Genomic DNA, 15,060 nt, shown 5'->3' on the forward strand with positions numbered 1-15,060 from the left:
CACTGGCAAAAATAACTTGTGCTATAAATGATTCTTTGAGTTTCTCCTAGAATCAAGGACTAAGCGCACTGAAAGGGAATCGTAAACTGACATACTGTTTCCCAGAGAAGGCTTCCTGGGCGAACTGGCCTAGCTGAGCACTGCCATCTCCTCTCCAGCTTCCTTCACGCCCAGGGACCTCGAGGGTCACCCTGGGTGCATGTTCTTCTGTTGTGTTATGTTGCGTTGTGTGTTGTGGAAACATTTCTTCCAGGAACTTGTTCCACCTAGACTGCATGGGACGTTAACTTTGAGCTCCTACATGTCTGAAAATGAGTCCGGACCGCCTGGCTTGGTGTCCGTTTGGCAGGGTATAGAATTCCGAGTTAGCACGTTGAGGACACTGTCCCCACCACCTGCACCCAGTGTCTCCTTTTAGAGTCACTGCCTATCTGGGCTGTCTTTTGTGGATAGGACGTGCTTGGGGTGCTGACATTTCACTAGAACAGCCTGGAGGTGGGCTGTTCATTTACTCTGACCTGGCCTTGGTGGGCCATTTTATTCTAAATCGTTCTCCTTCCAGCTCAGGGAAATGCTATTCTACCATCTGTTTATACTTCCTGATTCCTGTTCCTAGAACCCTTTTGACATAGTTTGACTTCCAGGCAGTTCTTCCATGTCTCTTAATGTTTCTCTTCTATTTTCTTTCTTCTACTTCTCTCATTTGGTCTTTGGATTTTTTTCCTTTTTTTGTTTTTACATATGAAAAATTGAAGGGTAATATGCATATAATGAAACACACAGAACTTAAGTGTGCAAGTTGAGCTCTGACAAATGCACATAGAGATGCAGCCCACGTGCGCTGTTATGATGTGGAACATTTCTGTCTCACCCCTGACCCCAAGATCTCTTGGCTCCCACTTCTACCCACCCCAGAGGCAACCATTATTCTGATGGCATCCCCCAGATATTAGTCTGTCTTTTCCAGAGTTTCACATGAAGATGGGGTCCTACCGGACATAGTCTTCTGTTTGGCTTCTTTTGTTTGGTGCGATGCTTTTGGCCTTCCCCTCTGCTGCTGAGAGGCAGGTGTGTGCTCCTTTTCGCTGCTGAGCCATGACCCCATTTGGATGGGTGCAGCACGGTTCATTCACCTGGGCCCAAACGTTTTTGTGGTTTCCAGGTGGGGCTATGATGAATTATCCTGCTTCCAATATCCAAGTCCATTTTTTTTATGGACTTATGTTTTCCGTCCTCCCAGATGGATCCTGGGAGGGGAGTGGCTGGACACAGAGCAGGTGTGAACCCTGCCAAGCCCTCCTCTGAGGGCTGCACCACCTGAACTCCTGGCAGCAGTGTGCCAGGTGGGGCTTGCTGTTCCCCAGCCTCCCCAGCAGCTGGAAGTATCCATCTTTTTTTTTTTTTTTTTTTTTGAGATGGAGTCTTGCTCTGCCGCCCAGGCTGGAGTGCAGTGGCCCGATCTCAGCCCACTACAAGCTCCGCCTCCCGGGTTCACGCCATTCTCCTGCCTCAGCCGCCTGAGTAGCTGGGATTACAGGCATCCGCCACCACGCCCAGCTAATTTTTTGTATTTTTCGGAGAGGCGGGTTTCACTGTGTTAGCCAGGCTGGTCTCGATCTCCTGACCTCATGATCCGCCCGCCTCAGTCTCCCAAAGTGCTGGGATTACAGGTGTGAGCCACCGCGCCCGGCCGTATCCGTCTTTTAATTTAGCCTGTCTGGTGGGTGTGGGGTATATCTCAGTGTGGTCTTTGTTGGCATTTTCCCAGTGACTGATGATGCTCAGCCTCTTTCCGTGTGCTGTTGGCCATTTCTGTGTCTTTGGTGAAGTATCTGTTCACGTGTTTATTATTGAATTTCAGGAGTTCTCTATACATTCTGGATCTGAGTCCTTTGTCAGATATATGCATTGAGAATAGTTTTTCCCAGTTTGTGACTTGACTTAAATAAATAACCATTTTTTTGGAGATGGGGTCCCGCTGTGTTACCCAGGCTGGTCTCGAGCTTCTGGGGTCCAGCCATCCTCTGCCTAAGCATCCTGGGTAGCTGGGACTCAGGCGTGAGCTACTGCACCTCGCTTAAAGAGTCGTTTTTGATGAGTAGAGCATTGTTTGCATTTTATTGTCTGGATTAAACATGAACTTTTTGTACGTAATGTTTCATTGGATTATGGAATATCTCATTTCTTTTTTTTTTTTTGAGATGGAGTCTCGCTCTGTCGCCCAGGCTGGAGTGCAGTGGCCGGATCTCAGCTCACTGCAAGCTCTGCCTCCTGGGTTCACGCCATTCTCCTGCCTCAGCCTCCCGAGCAGCTGGGACTACAGGCACCCGCCACCTCGCCCGGCTAGTTTTTTGTATTTTTTAGTAGAGACGGGGTTTCACCGTGTTAGCCAGGATGGTCTCGAACTCCTGACCTCGTGATCCGCCCATCTCGACCTCCCAAAGTGCTGGGATTACAGGCTTGAGCCACCGCGCCCGGCCGGAATATCTCATTTCTAAAACACTGAGCTTGTTAGGAAGGGCAGGTCCCCATCCCTGTGTTGTTAATTTGCAAGAGCTCTTTCTTGACTGTTTCTTTCTCAATAGAAGCTTGATTTTACTTACTTGTGTCAACTTCTTGAGTCTTTATGGGAACATTAATTAGATGTTTTTGGGAGTTGCCGTTTGTCTCTGAATTCTTTGTTTTCTTGGTTGGCCCCATCATGACAGTGGCTTCTCTGGGTATTGCCTGGCCCTGTGGTGATAGTCACCGCGAAGTCCCATACTGGAGTGAAGGGGCACATGAGGGTTCCTGCTGTGGGGAGGGGTCTGGCGGGTTGATGGAGGAAGAAGGGTCTCATGGGCGTGGCCGCATTTGGGATGTAATTTTTTTTCCCAAGATGACCCTTGTCACGATCCTGCCACCCGCTTCTCCTCTCTGCTTTGGAGTCTGGCTTGCTTGACGTTCTTTGAGCCTTTCCAGAAGGATCTAGGGGTCTTGGCTTGCCTTTACTTTCACTCTGATCTCTCCCCTCATCAGTCCAGATTTACTTGCTTTCTGTCTGTTTAGAATTCCCTGGAATTTTGCTGTTCTGTGTTCAGTTATGTTTCTAGTTTCCTTCTGAAAATACACGTTTCTTTTCTGACGTTCTCATGGGAATGGTGGAACGGAGGCAGGCATTGCTCCTTGGGCTCATTGGACCAAGACAAGGAGTTGATCCTGGGGGCAGGACCTCGGGTGGAGGTGAGAAAGGCGTGGCATGTGTGCAGCAGGAGGAGAGTCCTTGACTGGGCCTTTAGATGTGCCTATCACCTCGTGAGGGGAAGTTGGAAGCACATGGAACCTTCGGGACCATGCGGGCTCCCTGGTTTTATTCTGAGCCCTCTGTGGAGAGAATCTGTTGAAGTATTTGGGGGAAGGGAAGGGCCAGGATCCAGGGTGACTGCAATGAGGGATAAGGTGGAAGACAGGGTGGCCAGGGATGGGTGAGCTCAGGCGGGGTGATGGGAGTCAGAGGGGAGAGGCGGAGGTTGGGCAGGCGGCGGGAGGGTGGCCGGTGCTGGGGCATGTTTGAATGTGGTGCCCGGGGTTGATGGTCCCCTTGTGGGATGGTGGGTAGAGCGGGAGTGTGGGGCATGCACCTGACCAGGGTTCCCGGGTGATGATGGTGGTGTTTGTTTGCTGTTTTCTATTGTAAACTTAGGTCAGTGATTGGTTCTGCTGGCTTGTGTGGACACAGTGGGCCAAGGGTCTGGGGAGGTAATCTGCTGTGTCCCTCCTGCACTGGAGGGCCTGGGCTGACCTCTGGGCTGCTGGCTGGTCAGTTTGTCTCTGCTGGGGCTTTTCTCTTCCCTCCATTCTCAGCTGTTGTCTCAGTCACCTGTCCACGTCTCCTCTGTTCTAATCTACTGGGCCCTGAGCACTTCCTCCTAGTTGTGTATACATTAGAAGTAAACTGATGGTTCATTCTTTTCACAAACACGCAGAATGTGAGTGATTGTGGAGGAGGCAGAGGCCTTAGAGGTGTGTTTTTGGAAGAAGTGCTCAAGTGTGGCTGTGTGGATTTACGGGACCTTTGGCTTCCTAGGATGTCTTTTTGCTGAGGTTCCTTTGTGGGGGCTGTGCCCAGGGTTGTGGGGGCCTAGGAGTCAGCAGTTATGGTGCCAGTGTCTGCGTGCCCCTCTGTCGTAGCCGCTCAGCTGCCTGTGGGTACGGGAAGGGCTGGTCCTACTGCGTGGCGCCGCTGGGATGTGACGCCGCCGTGTCCCCTCCTGTGTCCCATCTCTTGCTCACTTAGCATGTCTCTTGCCCTCTAGGACCGGAAGCTCACCAAGCTGGAGCGGCAGCGGTTCAAGGAAGAGGCTGAGATGCTGAAAGGCCTGCAGCACCCCAACATCGTGCGCTTCTACGACTTCTGGGAGTCTAGCGCCAAGGGCAAGCGGTGCATTGTGCTGGTGACCGAGCTGATGACCTCAGGGACGCTGAAGACGTAAGCTCCGCTTCCGGAGGGCTGGGGCGGGTCCTGGCATGGGTGCAGGGCCACCATGGCTGGGGGTGGGGTCTTGGGCTGCTGGGGTGGTCCTGGCTGGTGCCTGTGGGAGGCTGTCTCCTCTTTCCTCTCCTGTGTGGGATGCCAGGAGGTGCTTTACTTCCCAGGGAGGTGGTTGATGTGTCTGTGGTGTCTGGGCCTTGTTTCTGGCTGGGGTTCTGTTTCCGCCTGGGAGCCAGCCCGGCACATCCTCAGGCTCAGGACGCAGGCTGGGCAGGGTGCACAGTGTGGACTGTGGGATTCTGAGGACATGCAGGTGGTTAGTGAGGGTTGGGGAGTGGGGAGGCCACGGCAGCTTGCTGCTGCTCACTAAGGCCCCAGTCTGCACTGTGGGGCTGGGGACTCCCCGCCTGGTGCTGTATCCTGGGTCCATCTGAATCTTTGGACCCTGCAGCCTTAGGCAGGGCTTCAGTGCCCCTCAGCCAGGCAGTTTCCCTCACAGGTGGATGTGCTGCAAGGGGAGAGCCCTTTTCTCAGCTTCACCACCACCTCCTCCTAGGGCACAGCTCAGGGCAGGCCACATAGGTGGCCGGTGGCTGGGAGATCCCCACCTGGCCCCTGTGGTTCTGACAGGCCCTGGGCTTTCGTAACCCTCACCCCCTCGCCTGAGCATCTGCTGGCTGGGGCTCTGTCCTGCCTTGGGCAACTCGTAAGTCAGCCTGGCACCGTCTCCCCGTGAGGTCAAGATGGAGCTTAGTATGAGCATTAGCAGCCAGGTCCTTGGCATGAGGGGAGCAAGAGGGTCGTGAGCCCACCCTGCTGCCTGCTCAGGGACCTGGCTCCAGGGCAGAACTATCGGGCCTTCCCATCTCACCTTCACTACCTGTCACAGGTGTGTGCCATGTGCACTGGAATGGACTTCCTGAGCAGTGTTAGGTGGGGACTTTGCTAGGGGGCCGCCGCCGGCGAGCTGCTTGGTGAGCTGTGCCTGTGCACCCCTGCAGGTACCTGAAGCGGTTCAAGGTGATGAAGCCCAAGGTTCTCCGCAGCTGGTGCCGGCAGATCCTGAAGGGCCTGCTGTTCCTGCACACGAGGACGCCACCCATCATCCACCGAGACCTGAAATGTGACAATATTTTTATCACCGGACCAACTGGGTCTGTGAAGATTGGTGACTTGGGCCTGGCCACTCTCAAAAGAGCGTCATTTGCCAAAAGTGTGATAGGTAAACCTGCTTCTCCTCCCCAGGTCCTGGGAGCCCTTGAGAAGCCGGGCAGTGTTCAGGGCTGGCGAGCATCCAGTTTTGTTCAGACCTGGTGCAGGAGACCCAGTGGGAGGAGCGTCTGGGCACGCTGGGAGCCTCAGGCCGGGGTGTCTGGGCTACGCCGCCAAGCCTTTGGTAGCTCAGCTGGAGGGCCTGCCCACTCGTTGGATTCCCAGGCCACTTGGGCTGGGACGGCTGACTTGGCTCCCTCCCTCCCCTGCTGCCCCCGCCTTGTCTGACTCTGGCCCCAGATGATCTTTGTGTTCCCTCCCTGGCTGTGGCTTGGGTGCCAGCTCTGATTGTCTAGCGGGGGGGTGGGCTGGGTGCCGATGCTCGCGGTGTGTGTGGGCGCTGTGGGCACTCGGGAGAGGGAAGCTGCCCTGACCACAGAGGAACTTGGGAGGTTTGTAACCAGTGATGCTGGAGCTGTCTCAGTGCGGGGGGGGGGCACCCAGGCTGTGAGGCCCAAGACCGTGAGAACTTGGAGTATCTGGGGAATCCACATACCTGCGGAGCGGGGCACAGAGCAGGTGCTGTGCACAGGGGAGCGGGGCGCTGAGTAATTAATTCAGTTTGTTGGGCATTTCAGGCCTCGGTGCAGACGCCCCTCCTGTGAGAAGCCTTCCCAGCCTTCTTTTGGGCTGAGATGCCCTCGACCCTAGGGACAGCTTCCTTGCAGAGACCAGGGGTCTGCATTGTGCCATGTGCCTGGTCCCAGGTGTGCTCCTGGCACAGTGGGTGTGAAGTGTCCACTGGTCCTGGGTGGGGGTCTCCATGGGCTTTGAAAAGATGCTTGGGTGGCCGTGGAGCAGCTGTTTCTGGGGTCAGGATGATGGGAAAGCTCCAACATGTGCAGGGCAAGCAGCATGGGTCAGGGCTCAGGAAGCCCAGATGGGACCCGATCGGATTAGATTGGGAGAGGCTCCCCGATTTTAAGACCCAGTGTGCCCCTAATGTGAGGGCAGGACAGTGAGCAGTCGATCTTGGGGCTTTGTGAATTGTTAGTTCTTCTGCATGTTTGGGGACAGAACTTGGCAGGTATGGGGAAAATGAGACTCCAGAGCTGCTTTGGTTTGGGAAGTGTCTTCAGAATGTGACATCTGGGGCAGGGTGGCTGCCCGGGGGTGGCCCTGTGAACACAAAGCCTCTGGCATTCTGGGGGAGTGAGTGGTGGGGCGTAGGGGCTGACCCAGGGCTGAGTTTCCCCATTTGTGAAATGGGTGTGTGGGTGAGGGTCTCCACTCCCTCCTGGAGGGGCTGAGAGCAGGGGCCCAGGACTGTGGAGAGCCCATTCCCCAGGGCTTTGCGCTCTGCACACTTTCTTTTTTTTTTTTTTTTTTTGTTGAGACGGAGTCTCGCTCTGTCGCCCAGGCTGGAGTGCAGTAGCCAGATCTCAGCTCACTGCAAGCTCCGCCTCCCGGGTTCGCGCCATTCTCCTGCCTCAGCCTCCCGAGTAGCTGGGACTACAGGCGCCCGCCACCTCGCCCGGCTAGTTTTTTTTTTGTATTTTTAGTAGAGACGGGGTTTCACCGTGTTAGCCAGGATGGTCTCGATCTCCTGACCTCGTGATCCGCCCGTCTCGGCCTCCCAAAGTGCTGGGATTACAGGCTTGAGCCACCGCGCCCGGCCGCTCTGCACACTTTCTGGGCAGAGTTTGCAGATTTGGCCTCAGAAGTGGTAGGAACCCAGGTCTCAAACCCCGGGCGCAGTCGGGTGGCAGGAGGGAGGCTTGGGATCTCCCACTCAGGAGTCACACTCCTGGAGGAAGAAGCACAGCCCACTGGGAAGCGGCCGCCCTGGAGAGCCCCTTGACTTCCTCCGGCTGGGTGGCTCTGTGCCCTCTTGGAAATGAGGTTTCGAGTTGCTGGATCGGGTTGAGATGAAGGCCAGATGTTTCCAGCAGGCAAAGTGGGGAGACCTTGTGACCTGCATGGTTGCCCAGCTCTGTGGGCTGTCCCTCGTCACCCCAGCTTTTGCTCAGCTGGAGTCCTGGAAGCTTTGGTTAGAGAGGCTGCAACCAGGAGTGTCCTCAGCTGCTCAGGCTCCTAGAGAATGAGGCTCTGTTGATGTGACACCCCGGGGCTCTGGGCAGTAAGGCCAATCTTCAGCAAGGGGCCAGCAGCTGGCGGGGGTGGAAGTGGGGGACTGTGGCCAGATAGGGGGTTCCCCTTAGGCCCTATTACCTAGGTGTCCCCCAGCTCCTATGAATGGGAGCCCCCAGGTCTATTTATAGGAGGCCCCCAGGCCTGTTAGTAGGGCCCCCTGGCCTGTGAATGGTGTCGGCTTCGGCAACCCACAAGTGCTGGCCCTGGTGGTAAAGGGGTCCAACCCTCCTGGGGTCTGTGTCCTTCTGGGATGCATGGTCCTGTTGGAAGGACAGCCTCAGGCCGTAGGCCCCTGTCTCCTCAGGAGGAGGGCCCTCCCTGCTCACCAGTGAATGCCCTTGGGGCAGCTGGTGCTATGGGCCCCTTTCAGCTGAGGCTCTCAAGGTCTCCTCTTGCAGATAGGAGAGGAGAGCAAGTAGGCATTTGGTTTGCACTTTACATGTGGCCTGTGCGAGGGACCAGGGTCAGCTGCCAGCTTCCCAGGGCTGCTCTGGGAGGGACCTGGATAGATTGAGGGAGACAGGGTCCCTGTGCCCGATGTCATTCTCATTGTGAGGGCCCCGACCATGACCCCTGGGCCTAGCCATGTGAATGAGCAGGGTCTTGCGTGCCTCGGAGGTGCCCTGCCCACCTGGGAGGGCTTCCTGGAGGAGGTGATGATGGAACCAGATCCAGTGGTGAATGAACTGAGGAGGGGCCAACGTGAACTGAGGGTGGTTATTGTGGAAAGAGCCACCGGCTGCCCTGGATGATGGGAGGGGTTGGACTGTTGAGTGGCTGTGGCACTTTATCCAGGCCCTCTTTGCAGCCCCTAAGAAGCACTCAGGGGGGCTCCAGGCAGTGGAGCTGTTGCTGCCAGCAGGTGCTGCCTGCTCACCTGCCCCACTGAGAGCCAGGGAGGTGGGTTCTGCCTGTCTGGTGAGAGGAAGGATGAGGGCCATCTGTGTTGGTTTGGTTTTAATAGCAATGGTGAAGATAGTTAGGGCTAAGGAATCTTTTGATTTCCCTAAAGAAAGTCATTTGTCTTCCGTTACAGATCTGGAAACAAGCAAACCCTAATGTAGGGTGGTTTTCAGGGGATACAAGGTGATTTCGGCATGAGGTTGGAGTGGGTCCCTCCCTCCTCTTATCTGGCCAGAAGCAGGGACCCCACCCTCCAGGAACCGAGACTGCCTAGTAACCACAGAGGGCTGAGCCACAGCCGCTTCTCCTAAAAAAGAAGGGCCATTCTGCCAGAGCCCTTATCTGCCTGCGCAGAAGGGGTCTGGGGAGGGGGCTCTGTGGGGCCTACACTGCCAGTCGGCACAGGCAGGCTCTGCCCCGGCTGAGGGAGACGGAGCCCTGACATCCTGACTTTTGCACAGTTGTTTGCAGGGACTTCAGGTGCAGATGAATGTGCAGAGGGGGCTGCGGGCAGGGGTGCCCCATTGGGTTGGCTCTGCAGCTGATGGCTGTCCACGGAGTGGGGGTCAATGGGTGAGACTGTCCACTGGACACACACACACACACACCCATTTTTAGAATTCAGATTTAAGTGACTGCAGTTTGAGCGAAAGATAAAAAGAGTCTGAGTGCATCAGTGTCTGAGCACCAGCGTCCGAGCATGTGCAGGAGTGGGCTTCATGAGGGGGTCCCTGTGCCCCCACTCAGAGCTGTGCCTATACCTGTGACCCACCCCTCAGAGCCAGGTTGTCTGGGGCCTTGGAGTAGTTCCTACAGAGCAGCATCCTCGGTTCCTGAGGGTCTCAGAAGAGCTGGAGCCCAGGGACACTGTCACTTCTGTCAGACCCCCGGTGCTGTGCTGGCAGCCAGGCCATTGGGGTCCTTGCAGGTGCCAGAGAGTGGCTGGCTCAGCTCCTGGCTTCCTGCCCAGCAGCCCTGGGGTTGGGGCTCCCTTTAAGCTCTTTCCTGCATACAGATATGGCCAGGCTGAGGGCCTAGGATGTGGCTGTGGGGCTCCCCGTCATACCCTCCTAGCAGGAAGGAGCTTTGTAGAAGTCCCTCTCCGCAGTCACAGGGCTGGGGAAGCGTGGGTGTCATTGTGGACAACCAAGGTGGCCCTGGGGAGTGAGTGCTTCCCACCTGTGGCTTGGGGCTTTCCCCTGAGTCAGCCGTCACGTCTCCCTGTGTGCCCGCTGCCATTAGGAGGGCCTCCTTGGTGGCTGTGGCGGGTCCAGGCCCATGCAGCAGGCAGTGAATCCCTCCAGGTGGCCGCCAGGGGAACCCTGGACGCATCAAGAGAGCGGGAGAGGACAGGGAGCAGGTGTTCACATTGTGGTCGGGCCAGGCTCCCAGCCACAGCTCAGGCCACTTCTCCCGTGGCCTCCCGTCTGGGGCTTTTGTGGCATTTTTGCTTCCTGCTCCAACAGGGCAGCTATTTAGTGAGAAGCTTAGGAAAGGAAAGAAACTTAAAAATATTAACTTAAAAATTATCAGTACAGGGCCTGGCACAGTAGCTCATGCCTCTAATCCTAGCACTTTAAGAGACTGAAGCAGGAGAATTGCTTAAGCTCCGGAGTTGGAGGCTAGCCTAGGCAACGTAGTGAGACCCCTGTCTCTACCAAAAAAAAAAAAAAAGAAAAGAAAGAGAAAAAGAAGGAAAGGGGAAGGAAGGAAAGAGAGAGAAAGAGAGGCAAAGACAAAAAGTAAAGAAAAATAAGATAAAGAAAGAAAGAAATTAGCCCAGCGTGGTGAACACCTGTGGTCCCAGCTACTTGGGAGAGGCTGAGGTGGGACGATTGCTTGAGACTAGGAGGTCAAGGTTGCAGTGAGCTGTGTTCATGCCACTGCACTCGAGCCTGGGCAACAGAGCACGATCCTGTCTCAAAAAAAAAAAAAAAATTGCTAGTGCAGCAAATTTTCAGTATAATCATGTGGTTAAAAAACCCAAAAGGATAAAGGTTCCCAGCACCAGGTCCCTCCACTCAGCTCCTATTGTTTCTCATGGGTTCTTCCAGAGTTTTGTGTGCATAGACTGAAATCTAAACGATATTCTGGTCCCAATTTTTATCCAAAATGTTAACTTTAAAAAAGAGTGGCCAGGCATGGTGGCTCACACCTGTAATCCCAGCACTTTGGGAGGCCAAGGCAGGCGGATCAAAATACAAAAAAATTAACTGGGCATGGTGGTGGACGCCTGTAGTCCCAGCTACTTGGAGGCTGAAGCAGGAGAATTGCTTGAACCTGGTGGGTGGAGGTTGCAGTGAGCCAAGATCGCGCCATTCCACTCCAGCCTGGGGGACAGAGCAAGATTCCGTCTCAAAAAAAAAAAAAAAAGTAACACATTTTAAATTGAAATGACGGGTAAACAAAACATGTGCTTTTAAAACGCACTAATTAGTTAGCATGAGCTTTTAAAAAGAAACTAGAACATTTTGAAGACCTTCCAAAGTCAACAAATATCCAGACATTGAAAACATCCGTACTGAAGTCTCTAGTCGCTTTTCTTTGCATTCAGTGTGACAGACACGCACCCGGACTTATGTTAATAAAAAGGCCTTTCCAGTTGCTGTGTTATGAAAGCAAAAGCTTATTGTAGAGAATAGAGAAACCCCAGACCAATATAAGTAAAAGAGAAATCAGCCCTCGCCCCCGCAGACGTCTTCTTGTCCTGGGAGTTTGGTTTTGCATAGGTGAGGCCAGCCAGCGCGTCTAGCCTCATGCTCGTTTTGCTCAGCCTATCATAACTTTGCCACGTCCTTAAAAATTCAGTCAAGGCCGGGCGCGGTGGCTCAAGCCTGTAATCCCAGCACTTTGGGAGGCCGAGACGGGCGGATCACGAGGTCAGGAGATCGAGACCATCCTGGCTAACACGGTGAAACCCCATCTCTACTAAAAATACAAAAACACTAGCCGGGCGAGGTGGCGGGCGCCTATAGTCCCAGCTACTCCGGAGGCTGAGGCAGGAGAATGGCGTAAACCCGGGAGGCGGAGCTTGCAGTGAGCTGAGATCCGGCCACTGCACTCCAGTCTGGGCGACAGAGTGAGACTCCGCCTCAAAAAAAAAAAAAATTCAGTCAAGACACTGTTTTTGCATCTCTTGTGTTTAAGAGCCACGTGCAGTTCCCTTCTTAGCAACTCTGTGATTCTGTCAGGTGGGTACCATTTTCTACCCCACCCCCATTCAGGGGCGCTGTCTTTGGTGATGCTGATTGTTGTACGTGCTGCGTGACACTGTTGTGGGGGTGGGCTGAGCGTACCCAGCCTTTCCCCACCTTGGGACATTTAGGGGTTTTGCGGCTTTAGGTAGCTCTGTAGTAACCCAAGTTCTTTCTGCTACAGGGCGTCTGAACGTGGTTGCGACTGAGCCTGTGGCAGGATCACAGTGTCCATAGGCGAGGGCGTGCTCAGGGTTTTGCCTCCTTCCAGGCTCAGACCCTGTCCCCTGGGAAGTCGTAGTCTCCCAGCTTATGAGCAGGGGATGGCTCTGTCACCTGATTTCTAACTCTGGACTCCTGTGGTTCCAGGTGGAACTTCTGGAATCCCTCCATCTATAAAGCACGGCTGTGTCCCAAGTGAGGGACAGGGCTGGCCCTGGGGTCCAGGTGTTCTGAGTGTGCCATGGGATGTGGAGGGGACATGGGGCTCTGGGCAGCCAAAGCTCCCGGGACACTGGCTCCAGCTCTTCCTGGGCCCGTGGCCAGCTGACCACTGCGTCTGTTGCTCCCGGGCGCAGGTACTCCCGAGTTCATGGCGCCCGAGATGTACGAGGAGCACTACGATGAGTCCGTGGACGTCTATGCCTTTGGGATGTGCATGCTGGAGATGGCCACCTCGGAGTACCCCTACTCGGAGTGCCAGAACGCGGCCCAGATCTACCGCAAGGTCACCTGTGTGAGTCCACCTGGCCCCTTGGTTAATTAATAAGGACACGGAGGCCTCGGGCCGTGCCCTGGGCGGGGCTCCATGTGCCTCTGTGAAGCCCTCCTGGCAGCTGTGTAAGGAAGGAGATTAGCCATTTTACAGAGGGGAAACTGAGGCTTAGTAGGGGGTTGGTTACTCAAGGTCTCCTACCTGAAGTGATGGTGGTGCACGGGGCGCTGTGGGCAGTGCTGAGCCATGGAGGCTGTTGCTCTCACAGCAGGGAGGTGGGTAGACTGAGGCTCAGAGAGGCTGGAGCTTCACCGTAGCCCCTGCCTGGAGGCGTGCCCAGGCCACCCATCCCCAGCGCTCACGCTCTGGGCTGCCCGTGGCTGCCTGCTTTCCTATCTTATTTTGAAACAATGGTTTGATTCTTTTTCAGCTAAACCAGTCACCCCTACACCAAGTGTGTCTCTAGGCAGTCGTCAGCACCGGGCAGCTGGGAACGTTAATCCCTGTTTTGCCGTCGCTGTGATTTTTTTTCTTTAATCGGACGGCTTCAGCTGCATAAACAGATCTGTCTTGTCCTCCCTCTGTGGTGGCCCCGCTGGGTGGAGGGAATGCAAACAGAACATCTGGAAATGGAAAGGCCAGGCTGAGGCTTTCTGTGCCTGTTTTCTGCACCGTGCGTCTTGTCGTGAAGCCCAGGGGCCTGCAGAGCTGTCCCTGACACGTGGTGTCTACGCTGAGGGCCCAGGCTGCCCTGATCCCTGCAGTCCCTGCTGTCTCCACACGCCGCCTGACTGGATGGGGCCGTGCTGCCCCTCAGTGCTGCTCTGCGGCACCGTGGCTGCTTCTGCAGGTGCACCAGGGGCTGTGGTCCTCAGCAGCTGCGCAGCCTCTCCCTGACCCCATCCGTCCATCCTGAGCCCTCCTTGCAGATTACTTGCATTTCTGTCCCTTGGTTGTAAATCTTCAGTCACTTGGTTGTTCTGAGCCCCTCCTGTGTGCCCTTGAGGAAGTGGGAGGGCAGACAGAGTTCTTGACTCACTTGTGGGCCTGGGTCAGAAACTTCACAGACAGGTGCACAGTTTTCCGTGGGTGCTGGAAGGAGCAGGGACCTGCGGGCTGTGTGCAGCGACCCTCCAGGGAGGCAGGGATGGTCTGCAGCAGGAGGAAGTGGGGCGCTCCAGAGATCAAGAGCTCCATTTGCCAGGACTTGGGGTGCTGGTGTGGGATGGGAGGGCCCCTGGGTTCACTGTGGAGGGTGGATGGTGGTCTGTCCTGAAGCCATCCCAAGGGGCTGGTGGTGCTCCTTGACCCTGGGGGTGTACACTACTGGGCAGAGCCTTAGGTTCTTCACTCCTGTGCCTGCCCCAGGCTGGGGCCTCCAGCAGCCTGGGCAGGTGGTCGTGCCCCTACTGTCCTCCCTGACCTTGGGAAAATTTATACTTTATATTCTGTATATTAAGAGTCAGGTGAAGCTTTTGAAGGCTGACTCATGTTGAAGGAAGAAGAATGTGATAGTTGGTACCCTCCACTGTGTTTAAATTTTTTTTTTTTTTTTTTTTTTTTTGAGACGGAGTCTTGCTCTGTCTCCCGGGCTGGAGTGCAGTGGCCGGATCTCAGCTCACTGCAAGCTCCATCTCCCAGGTTCACGCCATTCTCCTGCCTCAGCCTCCCGAGTAGCTGGGACTACAGGCGCCTGCCACCTCGCCCGGCTAGTTTTTTTGTATTTTTTGGTAGAGACGGGGTTTCACTGTGTTAGCCAGGATGGTCTCGATCTCCTGACCTTGTGATCCACCCATCTCGGCCTCCCAAAGTGCTGGGATTACAGGCTTGAGCCACCGCGCCCGGCCGTGTTTAAAATTTTTAAAAATTAGTTGCTCATACACCATCTCACTCCACTTCCAACACAAAACAACCTAGCAGATTGCAGGCGGCACCTGGCCCTGCCCTGCTGCTTCTGAGGTTTGAGTCCGGTTGCAGGGCTTGCCCTCTGCTCCCTTCATGCACAGCCATCGGCTGGGCGAGGAGCCACCGTCCCTCAGGCTGTCACCTGCACCCCCCTGCAACAAAGCCGCATGGCCTGGCCCTTGGCCAGCAGCAGTGACCACAGATAGTGCTTCTGCACACTCAAGGAGGAGGTGTAGGGAGGAAGCCCAGGCGTGGTTAGAAAGGCCTGGCTCTGTGGGAGGCGTCCCATCCTCCGCATCATGGCGCTGCCTCTGCCAGCCTCCTGGCACAGGGGCCCTCATGGCCCTACTTGGGAGGCTCGGTGAAGCTCTGATCCACACCTTTCCAGAGACTGACTGCTGCATTTGAGGTGTTAACCCCAGTATCAAATTCTGCAGCTTAGGTGGAGGTGTGCAGTGTGTTGTGGCCGGGGTGATGGTGACTTTGACAGACGTAGGATGACCCAA

The 15,060-nt window shown here is 55.3% G+C and overlaps 1 protein-coding gene across 1 annotated transcript in view; it reads left to right on the forward strand.

Annotated features, from left to right (window-relative positions):
• The window catches only part of WNK2 (WNK lysine deficient protein kinase 2), a 142,367-nt gene that overhangs the window by 44,270 nt on the left and 83,037 nt on the right, over nucleotides 1-15,060 (forward strand). The window contains exons 5-7 of the mRNA XM_011927527.1: nucleotides 4,296-4,468; nucleotides 5,473-5,693; nucleotides 12,513-12,670. Of these exons, the coding sequence (XP_011782917.1) occupies nucleotides 4,296-4,468; nucleotides 5,473-5,693; nucleotides 12,513-12,670 (552 nt within the window). The remainder of the gene's footprint in view (nucleotides 1-4,295; nucleotides 4,469-5,472; nucleotides 5,694-12,512; nucleotides 12,671-15,060) is intronic.

The sequence above is a fragment of the Colobus angolensis genome, unplaced genomic scaffold (assembly GCF_000951035.1).
Source record: "Colobus angolensis palliatus isolate OR3802 unplaced genomic scaffold, Cang.pa_1.0 Scaffold72, whole genome shotgun sequence".
NCBI lineage: Eukaryota > Metazoa > Chordata > Mammalia > Primates > Cercopithecidae > Colobus > Colobus angolensis.